Source organism: Rhipicephalus sanguineus, chromosome 2, assembly GCF_013339695.2.
Source record: "Rhipicephalus sanguineus isolate Rsan-2018 chromosome 2, BIME_Rsan_1.4, whole genome shotgun sequence".
Taxonomy (NCBI): domain Eukaryota; kingdom Metazoa; phylum Arthropoda; class Arachnida; order Ixodida; family Ixodidae; genus Rhipicephalus; species Rhipicephalus sanguineus.
In genome coordinates, this window is record NC_051177.1 from 77687697 (window position 1) to 77700697 (window position 13001).

The 13001-nt window shown below is 42.4% G+C and overlaps 1 protein-coding gene and 1 long non-coding RNA gene across 2 annotated transcripts in view; one reads left to right on the forward strand and one right to left on the reverse strand.

The window, feature by feature from the left end:
• Positions 1-6097, reverse strand: part of LOC125757170 (uncharacterized) — a 39129-nt gene extending 33032 nt beyond the window's left edge. Inside the window, exon 1 of the long non-coding RNA XR_007415096.1 lies at positions 5700-6097. This is a non-coding gene — a long non-coding RNA (uncharacterized LOC125757170). The remainder of the gene's footprint in view (positions 1-5699) is intronic.
• Positions 6098-9969: 3872 nt separating this feature from the next.
• On the forward strand, positions 9970-10641 carry LOC119381689 (gastrula zinc finger protein XlCGF49.1-like). The gene has a single exon (XM_037649461.1). The coding sequence runs from the start codon at positions 9970-9972 to the stop codon at positions 10639-10641; it is 672 nt and encodes a 223-aa protein (XP_037505389.1).
• Positions 10642-13001: the final 2360 nt, after the last annotated feature.

Below are 13001 nucleotides of genomic sequence, written 5' to 3' on the forward strand. Positions count from 1 at the left end.
TCTTTTTTTTTGTTAAGCTCATGTACTTGTTTTCTGTAGGTTCTGGTAGATTCATTTGTTTTTGGAGCTATTTCATGATTATTATTTTGCTTTTGGTGTGCCTACTGGAACTGAATTGAATTAATTACACTTCTACGTTGTCTTAGAAGCAATAATAATTATTAACACAACTGCCTAACAAAACAAATTCACTTAAAACTTGCCTTTGGTTCTGCTAGGTGTTTTCTTCTTTTAGTAATTTTGTCTTTTATTCTTTCATTTTGTTTTTTCTTGGTGTTCTTATCAGATGCATCATTTTGTTCTTTAGACCTCAATGTTGAAACAGTTATTGTGGATTAAAGATGGTTTCTATCCGACCTTTTCTTGTGCGTAGTAGCAAACATTTTGCTGCTCTGGTATTTTCATGAGGCATGTCTATATTAACAGGTGGTAAATGTATTAAAATATTCTGAGAAAACAGGGGGAAAAATGACAAGAAATATATTTAATAAAATTGTATGTAGTTGTGTGCCACAATTCGCAGTATCATGAATCTGTACTCTAGATATGATCCTGCCTCGTTTTCATTTGGTCTACACTAAACTTTACCATTACATTACAGAATGCATGGGCTTTCAAACTCTGTTTCAGAAGCAGCTAATACTAAGGCAAAAGATAATGTCCTCTAACTAAATGATTTGTTGTATTTCACATAAATGTTCTTTGGGGTTATTATGTGGTAATATGTGTGGGTTTCATTACCCTGGTTCATCAGTCACAGAGAACTGTAATGGGCAAACCTGAAAGGATGACCTGCTAGACGTTCTTATTCAAAAGGCTTATTATTAGCATTACTGTGTGTTATTTTATTTCTTCAACATTTCATTATTAAGATCACAACAGCTGCATTTGATTGGGGTGAAAACCTGAAGCACTACTTATATTCTTTTTAACATTGATTTCCATGCATGATAGAAAAATCCAGGCGGTTGAAACTAACTTGGACAGGCCCATTATGGCAATGCCTAATAAATTAATAATCATAGTATTGTTCGTTGTTCACAATTTAAGTGTACAATTATCTATTTTTGTTCTATGAAGAGCATTACTCTGACAGCCTGCCTTGTTTTCTTTGTGCAGCACCTAACAGCCATCCAGCAAATAAGGACAGTGAAAAGTCACGTCGCGGGCGCCGCCACTACTGTGACTTCTGTGACTATGAAACTGTTTATACGTCCCACCTGAGAGAACACGTCAGGGTTCATACAGGCGAGCGGCCGTTTCAGTGCCATTTGTGCCCTCAGAGCTTCTCAAAGAAGTCTGTTTTGAAGGATCACTTGTGTACCCACACAGGTGAGCGGCCATATAAATGCCACCTATGCCCCGAGAGCTTTTCACAAAGTTCCACATTGACGGGCCACCTGCGCACCCACAGAGGCGATAAGCCGTTTAAGTGCCACCAGTGCCAAAAGAGCTTCTCACATAGGACCACATTGAGGGATCACCTGCGCACACATACAGGCGAGCGCCCATTTAAATGCCACCAGTGCCAAGAAAGCTTCTCACATAGGGCTACACTGAAAATGCACTTGAGCACACACACCGGCGAGAGGCAGTTTAAGTGCCACAAATGCCCAGAGAGCTTCTCATATAGGACAACACTAGTTTATCACCTGTACAGACACACAGGCGAGCGGCCATTTAAATGCCACTTATGCCCCGAAACGTTTATGCGGAAAACAGCCTCACTAGACATCTGCGCAAACATGAATGCAAGTGACCATATTAATGCACGCTCTGCTAACCCAGATGTTTTATGAAGCCACATTTGGTTAGCTTTTTTCCAGTGTGTTCTGACTGCACAAAGTTGCATCAAAATGTTAAAAGCGTATGTCTATTATTTATATTGACTTCATCGTTTTTATTAGAGCCTTGTTATGGATGCAGTAAACTTTGGTAACTATGGTAGATTACATTACAGTGAAGCTATGTACGGTTGGGGGATTTGCCCATTTGTGCTCAAAAACCCGTAGCATGTGTGCCGCAGAAATTGGGCAAACCGAACCACTCACTCCTGGTCCAGTAAATATGACCAGTTGTATATGCCTTATGTTACATACTAGAGGAAAATTTATGTTCATAATTATGAGCGAGCACACCCTTGCATTGTCTAATCCACATCTTTTGTACAAGCCACGCCACTCACTTGAACACACTTGAAGATGCAGTACTATTTACCACTAAGGTCACCGCCATGTCTGAATTGGAAATCTGCTTGCATGTTCTATGGAATTCTGGTTCTTGATATTTGGTGTCTCACTAGGTTATTTCAGTGTTCTGCAATAAGACAACCACCTATATGAACATTCCTTTAACAAAGAGATGTCAGTGTGCGCGTCATCAGAAAAACCTTAGTAGGTGTAATTTTTCTAAGGTGTTAGTGTGCTGAATTGTTGGAAAACCCCTGCGGCAGAAGTAGAAGGAATATTTGATGCCGTGCTGTATTTCCAAACTGAGCAGTGTTTCAAGTTTTTACGAACATCAGGAGTGTGGATACACAGATGCAGGTTCCCGATCCACTGAGCCAGTGGTATCTTTTTCTTCTTTCTCAACCATTCTTTTCAAAATAATTTTCAATTTAACATCAGAGCACTGACATTCTACGTCTTATTTTCTTGATATTTGTCCTATGTATTCCCCATGAAAGAAAAGTAATGTTCTGGTCAAGCTTGCACTACACCGCTTGAGTGAAGATCAAACTAAATGAACACATAAGGATTGTTCTCATCATGATGAGCACCATATGGCACCCTGTTTTTGGCAATGCTTATTCAATACTTCATTCCTCGATAACACTTCACACCAGATTATCCAGGGAAGTTTTGAACAGTGTATTTGTGTTGGCCTGACGATTTAAAGTGCACTCATTATGTTCTCGTGTACAGACTCTAGGCTCCGGTAGTGTTTATACTGCTCTGGTACATTCCTTGGCAAATTTTGACATTGACTGGTCAATGTCTTGACACTTCCGTGGCCTTCATAGATACCCTTGCATGTATATCCATGTTTTTTTTTTTTTCTTATTTTTTCGTAGTGTAGATGCAGGGTGTCTACCGACCGGGAAAACCAGGAATTCTCAGGGATTTTGAGTAGTCTGGAAATTCTCAGGGAAAACTCAGGGAAATTGTGCTCCCATCAGGGAAAATCCACAGTAACTTTATTATTGAAAGGCGACGAAAGTCGCGGTAGCGCTTGCTCGATATTTTGTGAACGCATTTTTCAAATGAAACGGCCGCTGCGGCTGCGGGGAAGTGGCGCACCTCGATGCTGTCATCGCCTTCAGAACGGTGAAGTGGGAGAGAATCCGGCTAATCGTGGCATGCGGGAACCGCGAACCGCGACACATCGTATCGCGCAATGTTGTCAGGGTGTTCTGTGAGTACGCGGTGTAGTTCTGTAATATTTCTCACACGTGCTGTGCGTTAGCGCCCGATATGGTGTTTTGGTTATCGCCGCGGGTCAAGTAACAAGCATGATTAGTCGTAGAAGCGGTAGCAGTAGATGTAACGAGCTTGAGTTATCTTGCAAGCGATCGCGATCGTGCAGGAAGCGGATGTCTTCGACAAGGCTCGTATCTGGCAAGCCATCCCGATCGGCGAGAAAAAAGACGACGCTTGTTGGCTGTTATCGGAGAGCTCACTCGCTCTGATCCCGAGCTTCAAAGATGCTATTTAGGACTCCGTGAAGAATAGAATAAATTTCCAGGCGAGAGCTAGCGTAACTAACGGGCCCATTCACAGCAAGTGAAAGCTTTTTTCTTTCTTTTTTTTTCTTTTCCGATGAGGGCACTGCTGAAACCAGTTTTAGGCAGTCGACCGATATTTTGCGGGGCTGCAGCTCGCAATTACCAGCCACACCACGTGGATGTTTGCTACAAAGCCGAATTACAAAACTTTTCAGAGCGAAGGCATAGCGGCGACCGAAATTCGCGACACCGGCACGGGTCCCACTTGCTCGATTTGGAGCGAGATGGCGGAAAACAGGATGTGCCGTAATTCAGGCTGTTGCCGTGCTTTCATGCGATCTTAGCCCGCAGCTATATTGTTCTTTTTGGGGGGATAGCAATTATATAGACACTCCGACGCGAATTTTTTGCCTTCGCCATGATCTTCCTTATCAAGTCCAAGTCGCGATTACATCACCCCGCGCGTCGTATGCTCCATGCGCGAGTGAAAGCGCGCGAGCGCTGCCGACGAACGGGGCTTAAGCAGGGATGAAACGAGCCGACCGTCTCGTTCGCGCGACGGGCACATGTAGATAGGAGTCGGCGGGTTGGAGAGGTGGGGGGGGGGGGGGGGGGAGCTGCGTGAGTTCGACAGGAAGTGCGTACTTTGTACCAGCGGGCGTGGTCGCGTGTGCCGCGGTATCTTTAGTGGGGATCAGCAGACGGCTTGTACCTTTGTAGGTGTTGAGCTCTAATTGCAAAACTTCCGTTGAAGCCATAGCAGTGGCAGATCCCGGGGGGGGGGGGGAGGCAGTAGCGGCGGTCGCCCCCCCCCCCCCTAGACAGCCCCCGCCCCCTTCCTTCAGTGCCTGTCGTCCACCTCCTTTGTCAGGCTGCCTGTTGAGTTTGCCCTCTTTGTCAGGTTGCTTTGCCTGCCACTGTCCAAAAGGGGTAAAGAGAATCTTGTCCCTGCTCTCTACCTCTCTCATCGCTCTACCCTTTCCTGCTTCCCTATGCACATTTACAACGAAGGCGTCTTAGGCACCGCCATGCTGTTGTAAATATGCGTGACCAACCAAAATGCACTGCTGAGCCCCCCCCCCCCCCCCCGTTATGTACCTGAATCCGCCCCTGAGCCATAGATAGGGTACTTCTCTTAGTGCAGCGGCTGCGTTTCTTGAAGGAGCGAGCTGCTAGCCTATATTCATATAAAATTCCTCTTTGTTGCTATCGGATTTACTATTTTGTTCTCGCGGTGAAACTGACTCTTTTTTTCTAACGTGGGATGGTTTTCGATGTTGCGCGTTCGTGGAGAGCAAATGGTTCAGTTGGGCAACATGATAGTAAAGGCGTTGCATTGCTCTGGGCAACGCGCGAGGATTTGACAACAACCCGCAGCAGCAGAACAAGCACAATTCCACAATGCATTAAACCCGCATTTGTTTCGTATTTACATGTGACACTCTGGCAAGGCATCTAACTGTGATTGCTGCATCTCAGGCTCAATAAAATCGATTATTTTTTTTCATGCAAAAAATAAAAAAAAAAAGTTTTTTCATGTTGCCATATTAGTCGAGCATTCTTGTGGCATTTTCACTTTAAGAATAATCCTTCAGTAACTATGCCTCGCGTGAAAGGGCGAATTTCAGTTTAACGAAGTTTCGATATAACGAAGTGAGTTGCCGCTTTTATCAACTTCGCTATATTGAGGTTTATTTGTTCTATGTACTATTCAAATGGGATTAAGTCGTTTTCATTTTCTAACGTGCGTATTAGAGAGTGACATCACCGAGAGATATGGTCTCTACCCATCTTGACATAAAACAAAGTTCTGTTTCACTCAGGGAATTTTAGCAAAAACACTCAGGGAAAACCTGGAAAACTCAGGGAATTTAGAAATGTCAACCTGGTAGACACCCTGAGATGGTAACTTTGTGGTAGGAAGTAAACATTTATTTGCTGAAATAGTGGGCCATTACAGAATGTGTGGATGTACCTCCTCCGTCGAAAAAAAATTAGGCCAAATATAGGAGAAGTGTTTTCAAGCTCTGGAGAATTGTAGTTACTGGAAAGCTGACGGCAGGAGGGTGTAGTGCCTATGTTCTTCTCTGGCATGTTAAGCATTGCAAATGCTGCAAAATTTCGATGAGGCTTCTCTTATTCAGCTGCTATCATGCACAGTAAATTTTGTTTGACGACACATGGTGCATGCAGGTCCTCGACATGCTTGAAATTGAAAGGTGCGTTTTACAGACCCTTCAGAATCCTGGAATCATGATTCCCTCTTAAAAACCCTTGAATATTATAAGTAATACACCTCATGACAAGAGTTCTAAGGTCGCCTTACTCCTTTCTACCATTAGCGTAGCCAGACATCGGGCGGAGGTGAGGGGTGGGGGCATGTTTCAAGAAGGTTGGGGGTGCAGAAACCTACCCCCCATTTGTTGACATTTTGTATGCGCATATACATATTTGCACACATAAAAACACTAGCACCAATGCACACAGGGAGGTATCATCCTACCGTTCATTTAACTTCCCTGCCTGTTAGCATTCTTTCTCCTCCAACATTTTATCTCTTGGCTCATGTTATGGAGACTTATCGCATGAAACCCTCCTAAACTTCTGACACTTATTTCATTTTGTATTGTATTCTCTCTCTTTAATTGTCAAGCAATCAGTGCAAAAAGGTGAAGTTGAATTCACTCGTACCTATGTTTGCTTGTGGAATGCTCCAAAAAGTAAAGCTTTAGAACTCATAAACATCAAATACTGTACGAGAAAGTGCCAGCTAGGCTGGATATTTCCTACATAATTTATTTTCTCCACATTGCAGTAAATTCAGTAAAAGTGTCTCTAGTGTTCTTGAAGTGTTAATGCAGTAAAGAAATGTGGCATGGGATTGATGGGGTCTTTAGAGTCTTTGATTACCAAGGAATTTTTGTCCTTGAAATTTGCACAAGCACAGTCGGGAGCACTGTTTTTAGTAATTTGACTTGATGCTGGCATGCAATATCTCTTTTAGATAACACTTTAATTGCCATTTATGTATGTCTAGACTATGTCACTACCCTTGGGACCTTACATTTGTAGCCTGGCTGTGTGCTACGTTTAGACTGTGTGATGTTAAATGTTATCGGTCACACCGTTATTCTTGCATCTGTGTAGCTGGTTAATTCTATGATGTTGTCTGGTACGTGATGAAATCTTATTTTTCTCTATTGTGTTCATATACTTTCATTACCTCTACACTCTGTACATTCATGTTTCTTGTTTTGCTTTTTTTTCAACTTTTTCATTGTCTTCTTTCATAGAAATGCTTCCTTGCAACAATTAAGCATGTTGCCATGTTTAAGGAAATAGGTTGTATAACTGTTCCAGTGCACTAAATAAAGTGCCCTTTTTTTCTTTTGCATTGTTATTTCTTCATGATATTTAACCTTGGCCTTAAAAACATGTCAAATAAGTTGAATTTCATTGCATTGAATGCTCCAAGAGAAGTTGAGCGATGGCTCTTCTGTGCTCATTTCTTTTTGCGATAGAATTCAGTTATAGAATATTCCCATTATAAATAATAATTATAATGGAACAGCGGTGATCCATCTGCCTACATAATCTGCTCGTCAGCCCGAATATGGTTTTGGCGGTACTCATCACTGGCATGAACTTTCTTGTTCCTTTTCTAGTATGATGCACATCTCTGAGAACTGTACTAATCGTTTAATTTGCGCATTTAGAAAGCACCTGATTTGAAAACACCCTGAAACATTTTGGTGTGAAAAGGGTAGCTCGCAGTGAGTTATTACGGCATTTATCCAATCGTGATGCCTTTTTCTTTCTCCTGAGAAAACTTACCTTAAAATTGCTTGTGCATGGTAGTGCGATGCAAAAACAAAAGTGAATTTGCATCAACCTACTGTAAAATACAGCCTGACCATAGTCATCACTAGAGGCTGGATTTTTAGGCATTAAAAGGCGTGTTCTAGGAGCGAGAAATAGGCAGGCAAAACAACGTTTTAGGCCTCCAACATCGTTCAGATAGGCACAATTAATTTTAACATAAATGCAAGTAATTTCAAGCAGACTTGCACGACCTGTATCTACAACAGGAAAACAAAAAAAAATGCTATTTATGATAGCACAAAGGCGCCAATAGTTGCACATAGCTGTGTGGTTGTCCTTTCTCCCACATGGTTCGCAGAACACGACCTCTCCATTTACTCTAGCATAGTGAGTCAAGTGTTCACTGTCGAATGAGCACACTCCTGGTTGTCTTTCTTTTCGGCGTTGCTGAGAAGGGTGCAGCAGGAGCATATAGCCACTCCGCTACAAGACCACAAGAGAGGGATGCCTCCTATTGGCCGGGTCGAATTGCGTAGAGCCAATTAGTCTCCTGGCACAGAACACCTTAAAAAGGAAATCACATACAAAACAAAAACTGTATGCACATTTTTCTTTCTTCTTTTGCTTTTTGCTCTCCTTTCCCCGTGACAGCTTTCCGCGGTTTCGCATTCGCCAGCCGCTCGCGCCATGTCACCCAGGCAGAATGTGCCGGCCAGCCCGTCCCACTTCACTGATGCTAGTAGTTGTCCGAGATTTGGTTGAACTACCGGACAAGATCGAACCCAATAGATTTCTGACCAATGTTGCTCGGTAATATGAATAACCATCTCAAACTGTATCCGAAAGCGAAACTTGAGGCTAAATAGTGTTCATATAGGCACCAATTTTGAAAAATAGGAATTTATAGGCTCTTATATGCATTTATAGGCACCATAAGAAGACTATAAAAGCCTTTCTTAACCTCTAATTCTTGCTTATATATATTAGTGGGGCAACAGGATTGCATGGAACAAGATAAACATTTGCCTAAAGTCCGGTCTCGAGTCATCACCCTTGTTATCACTCTCGATTATCTTGCATGACAGCAGAATATGTTCAAAGTCGTCAAATGGTTCTGAGTTGCAAAAGGATTGCACTTTCCAATCAAAAATTATATTACAATCTTCAGAAAGTGGCAACAATTTGTGTCATGTGTTCTTGGCATCCTATAAAACGTTATGCTTTGCAGCACGTACTGGCAAAGTCCGAGTTTGTTTTCTGAGCTGTCATTTCATTTGGAATCATTGAGCTGTCACTTGATAGAAGAAGGACATAAAACGCTATCAGGAATGTAAAGCACAGCATATTTTGTTCATCTTAGCAATAAAGTGCTATCTAAATGTCAATAAACTTCAATTTTGGGAAGATGAGATCCTTTAGCTTTGTCCTTTTTTTGTGTATATCAGAGAGAAACTACGGCTTACTTTCTGAACAGTCAGAACTCCATTTCTTTTCTACATTGTTCATGTGCCCCAGAATTAATTTTACATAAATTTTATACTTTGCATGCACCAGAAGTGTTTGATACAAGGATATGATGCATTTGGGACAGATACTGCTGTTGGAGACCATGGTGTATTTTGTTGACTTTTCTGCATCTTCCTTACTTCGTTCTGACACATCACTGAGTGAATTTCTTCAGTCCCATATAAATTTAGATAACGGAAGTTGACTGTATGTGCATATCGATAACCTTAAAATCTGGCCTCATTGTAAGATGAGCATTTTGCTTTCCTCATTATGGCCTACTTATGCAAAGTATGTATGAGCTAGTCACTTGGAATTTGTGGTAAGACAGTACAACATAACTGGAGAAAGGGAGAGCAAAAAACTTCCATGTAAGTTTTACTGTCCTGAGCTGTGTACAGTTACATGTACACTCAGCAAGCTTAACTCGAACGCTCCGCAGCGTGTCATGGAAAGCTTTGATTGCCGCCAGCGCCACCTAGCTTTCAGTTCTGTTGCCGAGATGTTGCCAATGCTTGCTGACATACTATGCAAGCATACCGAGGTATTATCTAGTCAACGGCGCCCACCGCTTTGCAGTTGGCGTCAGTCAAACCAGTCAAGGCCACGCTGCAGAGCATTCGAGATAAGCTTACTGACGACTGTACATAGTATTGTACATTGTCTGTACGTAAAAAGGAAAGCAAAAAAGTATTAGCAGACACCGCTGGGGCATCTTCAGTCTGCAGGTATTTGGTGTGTTGTGACACTACATACTCGAACACATGAAGGTCTCGAAAAAGAAGTCTTAGAGGTTGAGCTATTTGGACCTCTAAGGCACCGTGACGCAGAGTACTCGCTGCTGATAATCATAGCATTCAAGCTTGTAATAACCCACAATTTTGTATTCAGAATTATCTCCTTTCCTTTCTACGAAAATGAATGCTCTGGTGACCTGTTCTCTTTCTGCAGCACCTTCCAGCCATCCAAATATGGACAATGAAAACTCGCATCGGGGACGCCGCCACCACTGTGACTTCTGTGACTATGAGACTGATTATACGTCCCATCTGAAAGTACACATCAGGGTTCATACAGGCGAGCGGCCATTTCAGTGCCATTTGTGCCCTCAGAACTTCTCAACGAAGTCCGAATTGAAGAATCACTTGTGTACCCACACAGGGGAGCGGCCACATAAATGCCACCTATGCCCCGAGAGCTTTTCACAAAGTTCCAAATTGACGGTTCACCTGCGCACCCACACAGGTGATAGGCCATTTAAGTGCGACCAGTGCCAAAAGAGCTTCTCACAAGGGACCACATTGAAGGATCACCTGCGCACACATACAGGCGAGCGTCCATTTAAATGCCACCAGTGCCGAAAGAGCTTTTCACATAGAGCTTCACTGAAGGCTCACCTGCGCACACACACTGGCGAGAGGCCATTTAAGTGCCACAAATGCCCAGAGAGCTTCTCATATAGGACAACACTAGTTCATCACCTGTACAGACACACAGGGGAGCAGCCGTTTAAATGCCACTTATGCCCCAAGACGTTTATGCGGAAAATCAGCCTCACTACACATCTGCGCAAACATGAATGCAAGTGACCATATTCATGGAAGCTCTGCTTACCTAGCTGTTTTATGAAGCCACATTTTGTTAGTTCTTTCCAGCGTGTTCTGACTGCACAAGGTTGTGTCAAAATCCTAAAAGTGTACGTCTATTATTTATAGTGACTTCATCGTTTCCATTAGAGCCTTGTTGTGGATGCAGTAAACTTTGGTAACAATGTTAGATTACTTTACAGTGAAGCTATGTACGGTTGCGGGATTTGCCCATTTGTGCTCAAAAACCCATAGCATGTGTGCCGCAGAAATTGGGCAAACCGAACCACTCACTCCTGGTCCAGTAAATATGACCAGTCGTACATGTCGTATGTTACAAACCAGAGGAAAATTTATGTTCATAATGATGAGCAAGCGCACTTTTGCATTGTCTAATCCACATCTTTTGTGCAAGCCACACCACTCGCTTGAACTTACTTGTAGATGCAGTATTTTTTACCACCATGGTCACCGCAATGTCTGAATTGGAAATCTCCTTGCATGTTCTATGAAGTTCTGGTTCTTGATACTTGGTGTCTCACTAGGTTATTTCAGTGTTCTCTAATAAGGCAGCCACCTATATGAACATTCCTTTAACAAAGAGATGTCAGTGTGGTCAGTCATCAGAAAAACCTTAGTAGGTGTATTTTTTCTGTGGTGTTAGTGTGCTGAATTGTAGGAAAAACCCTGCTGCTGAAGTAGAAGCAATATTTGACGCCATGCTGTATTTCCAAGCTGAGCAATGTCTCAAGTTTATACGAACATCAACACCGTGGATACACAGACGCCAGTTCCCGATTCATTAAGCCGGTGGTATCTTTTTCTTCTTTCCCTGCCATTCTTTTCAAAATAATTTTCAATTTAACATCAGAGCACTGACCTTCTACGTCTTATTGTCTTGATATTTGTCCTATGTATTCCCCATGAGAGAAAAGTAACGTTCTGGTCAAGCTTGCACTACACCACTTGAGTGAAGATCAAACCAAATGAACACACAAGGATTGTTCTCATCATGATGAGCACTACATGCCACCCTGTTTGTGGCAATGCTTATGGCATACTTCATTCCTCAATAACACTCACACCAGTTTATCCAGGGAAGTTTTGAACAGTGTAATTGTGTTGGCTTGACGACTTCAAGTGCACTCACTATATTCTCGTGTACAGACTCTAGGCTCCGGTAGTGTTTATACTGCTCTGGTACATTCCTTGGCAAATTTTGACATTGACTGGTCAATATCTTGACACTTCCGTGGCCTTAGATACCCTTGCATGTATATCCATATTTTTTTTCTTATTTCTTCGTAGTGTAGATGGTAACTTTGTGGTAGGAAGTAAACATTTATTTGCTGAAATAGTGTGCCATTACAGAATGTGTGGATGTACCTCCTCGGTCGAAAAAAAATTCGACCAAATATAGGAGAAGTGTTTTCAAGTTCTGGAGAATTGTAGTTACTGGAAAGCTGACGGCAGTAGGGTGTAGTGCCTATGTTCCTCTTTGGCATGTTAAGCATTGCAAATGCTGCAAAATTTCGATGAGACTTCTCTTATTCAGCTGCTATCATTCACACAGTAACTTTTGTTTGACGACTCATGGTGCATGCAGGTCCTCGACGTGCTTGAAATTGAAAGGTGCGTTTTACAGACCCTTGAGAATCCCGGAATCATGATTCCCTCTTGAAAACCCTTGAATATTATAAGTAATACACCTCATGACAAGAGTTCTAAGGTCGCCTTACTCCTTCCAACCATTAGCGTAGCCAGACATCGGGCGGAGGTGGGGGGGTGGGGGCATGTTTCAAGAAGGTTGGGGGTGCAGAAACCTACCCCCCATTTGGTGACGTTTTGTATGCGTATATACATATTTGCACTCATAAAAACACTAGCACCAATGCACACAGGGAGGTATCATCCGACCGTTCATTTAACTTCCCTGCCCGTTAGGATTCTTTCTCCTCCAACATTCTATCTCTTGGCTCATGTTATGGAGACTTATCGCATGAAAGCCTCCTACACTTCTGACACTTATTTCATTTTGTATTGTATTCTCTCTCTTTAATTGTCAAGCAATCAGTGCACAAAGGTGAAGTTGAATTCACTCGTTCCTAGGTTTGCCTGTGAAGTGCTCCAAAAAGTAAAGCTTTAGAACTCATGAACATCAAATATTGTAGGAGAAAGTCCCAGCTTGGCTGGATATTTCCTACATAATTTATTTTCTCCACATTGCAGTAAATTCAGTAAAAGTGTCTCTAGTGTTCTTGAAGTGTTATTGCAGTAAAGAAACGTGACATGGGATTGATGGGGTCTTAAGAGTCTTTGATTACCAATGAGTTTTTGTCCCTGAAATTTGCACAAACACTGTG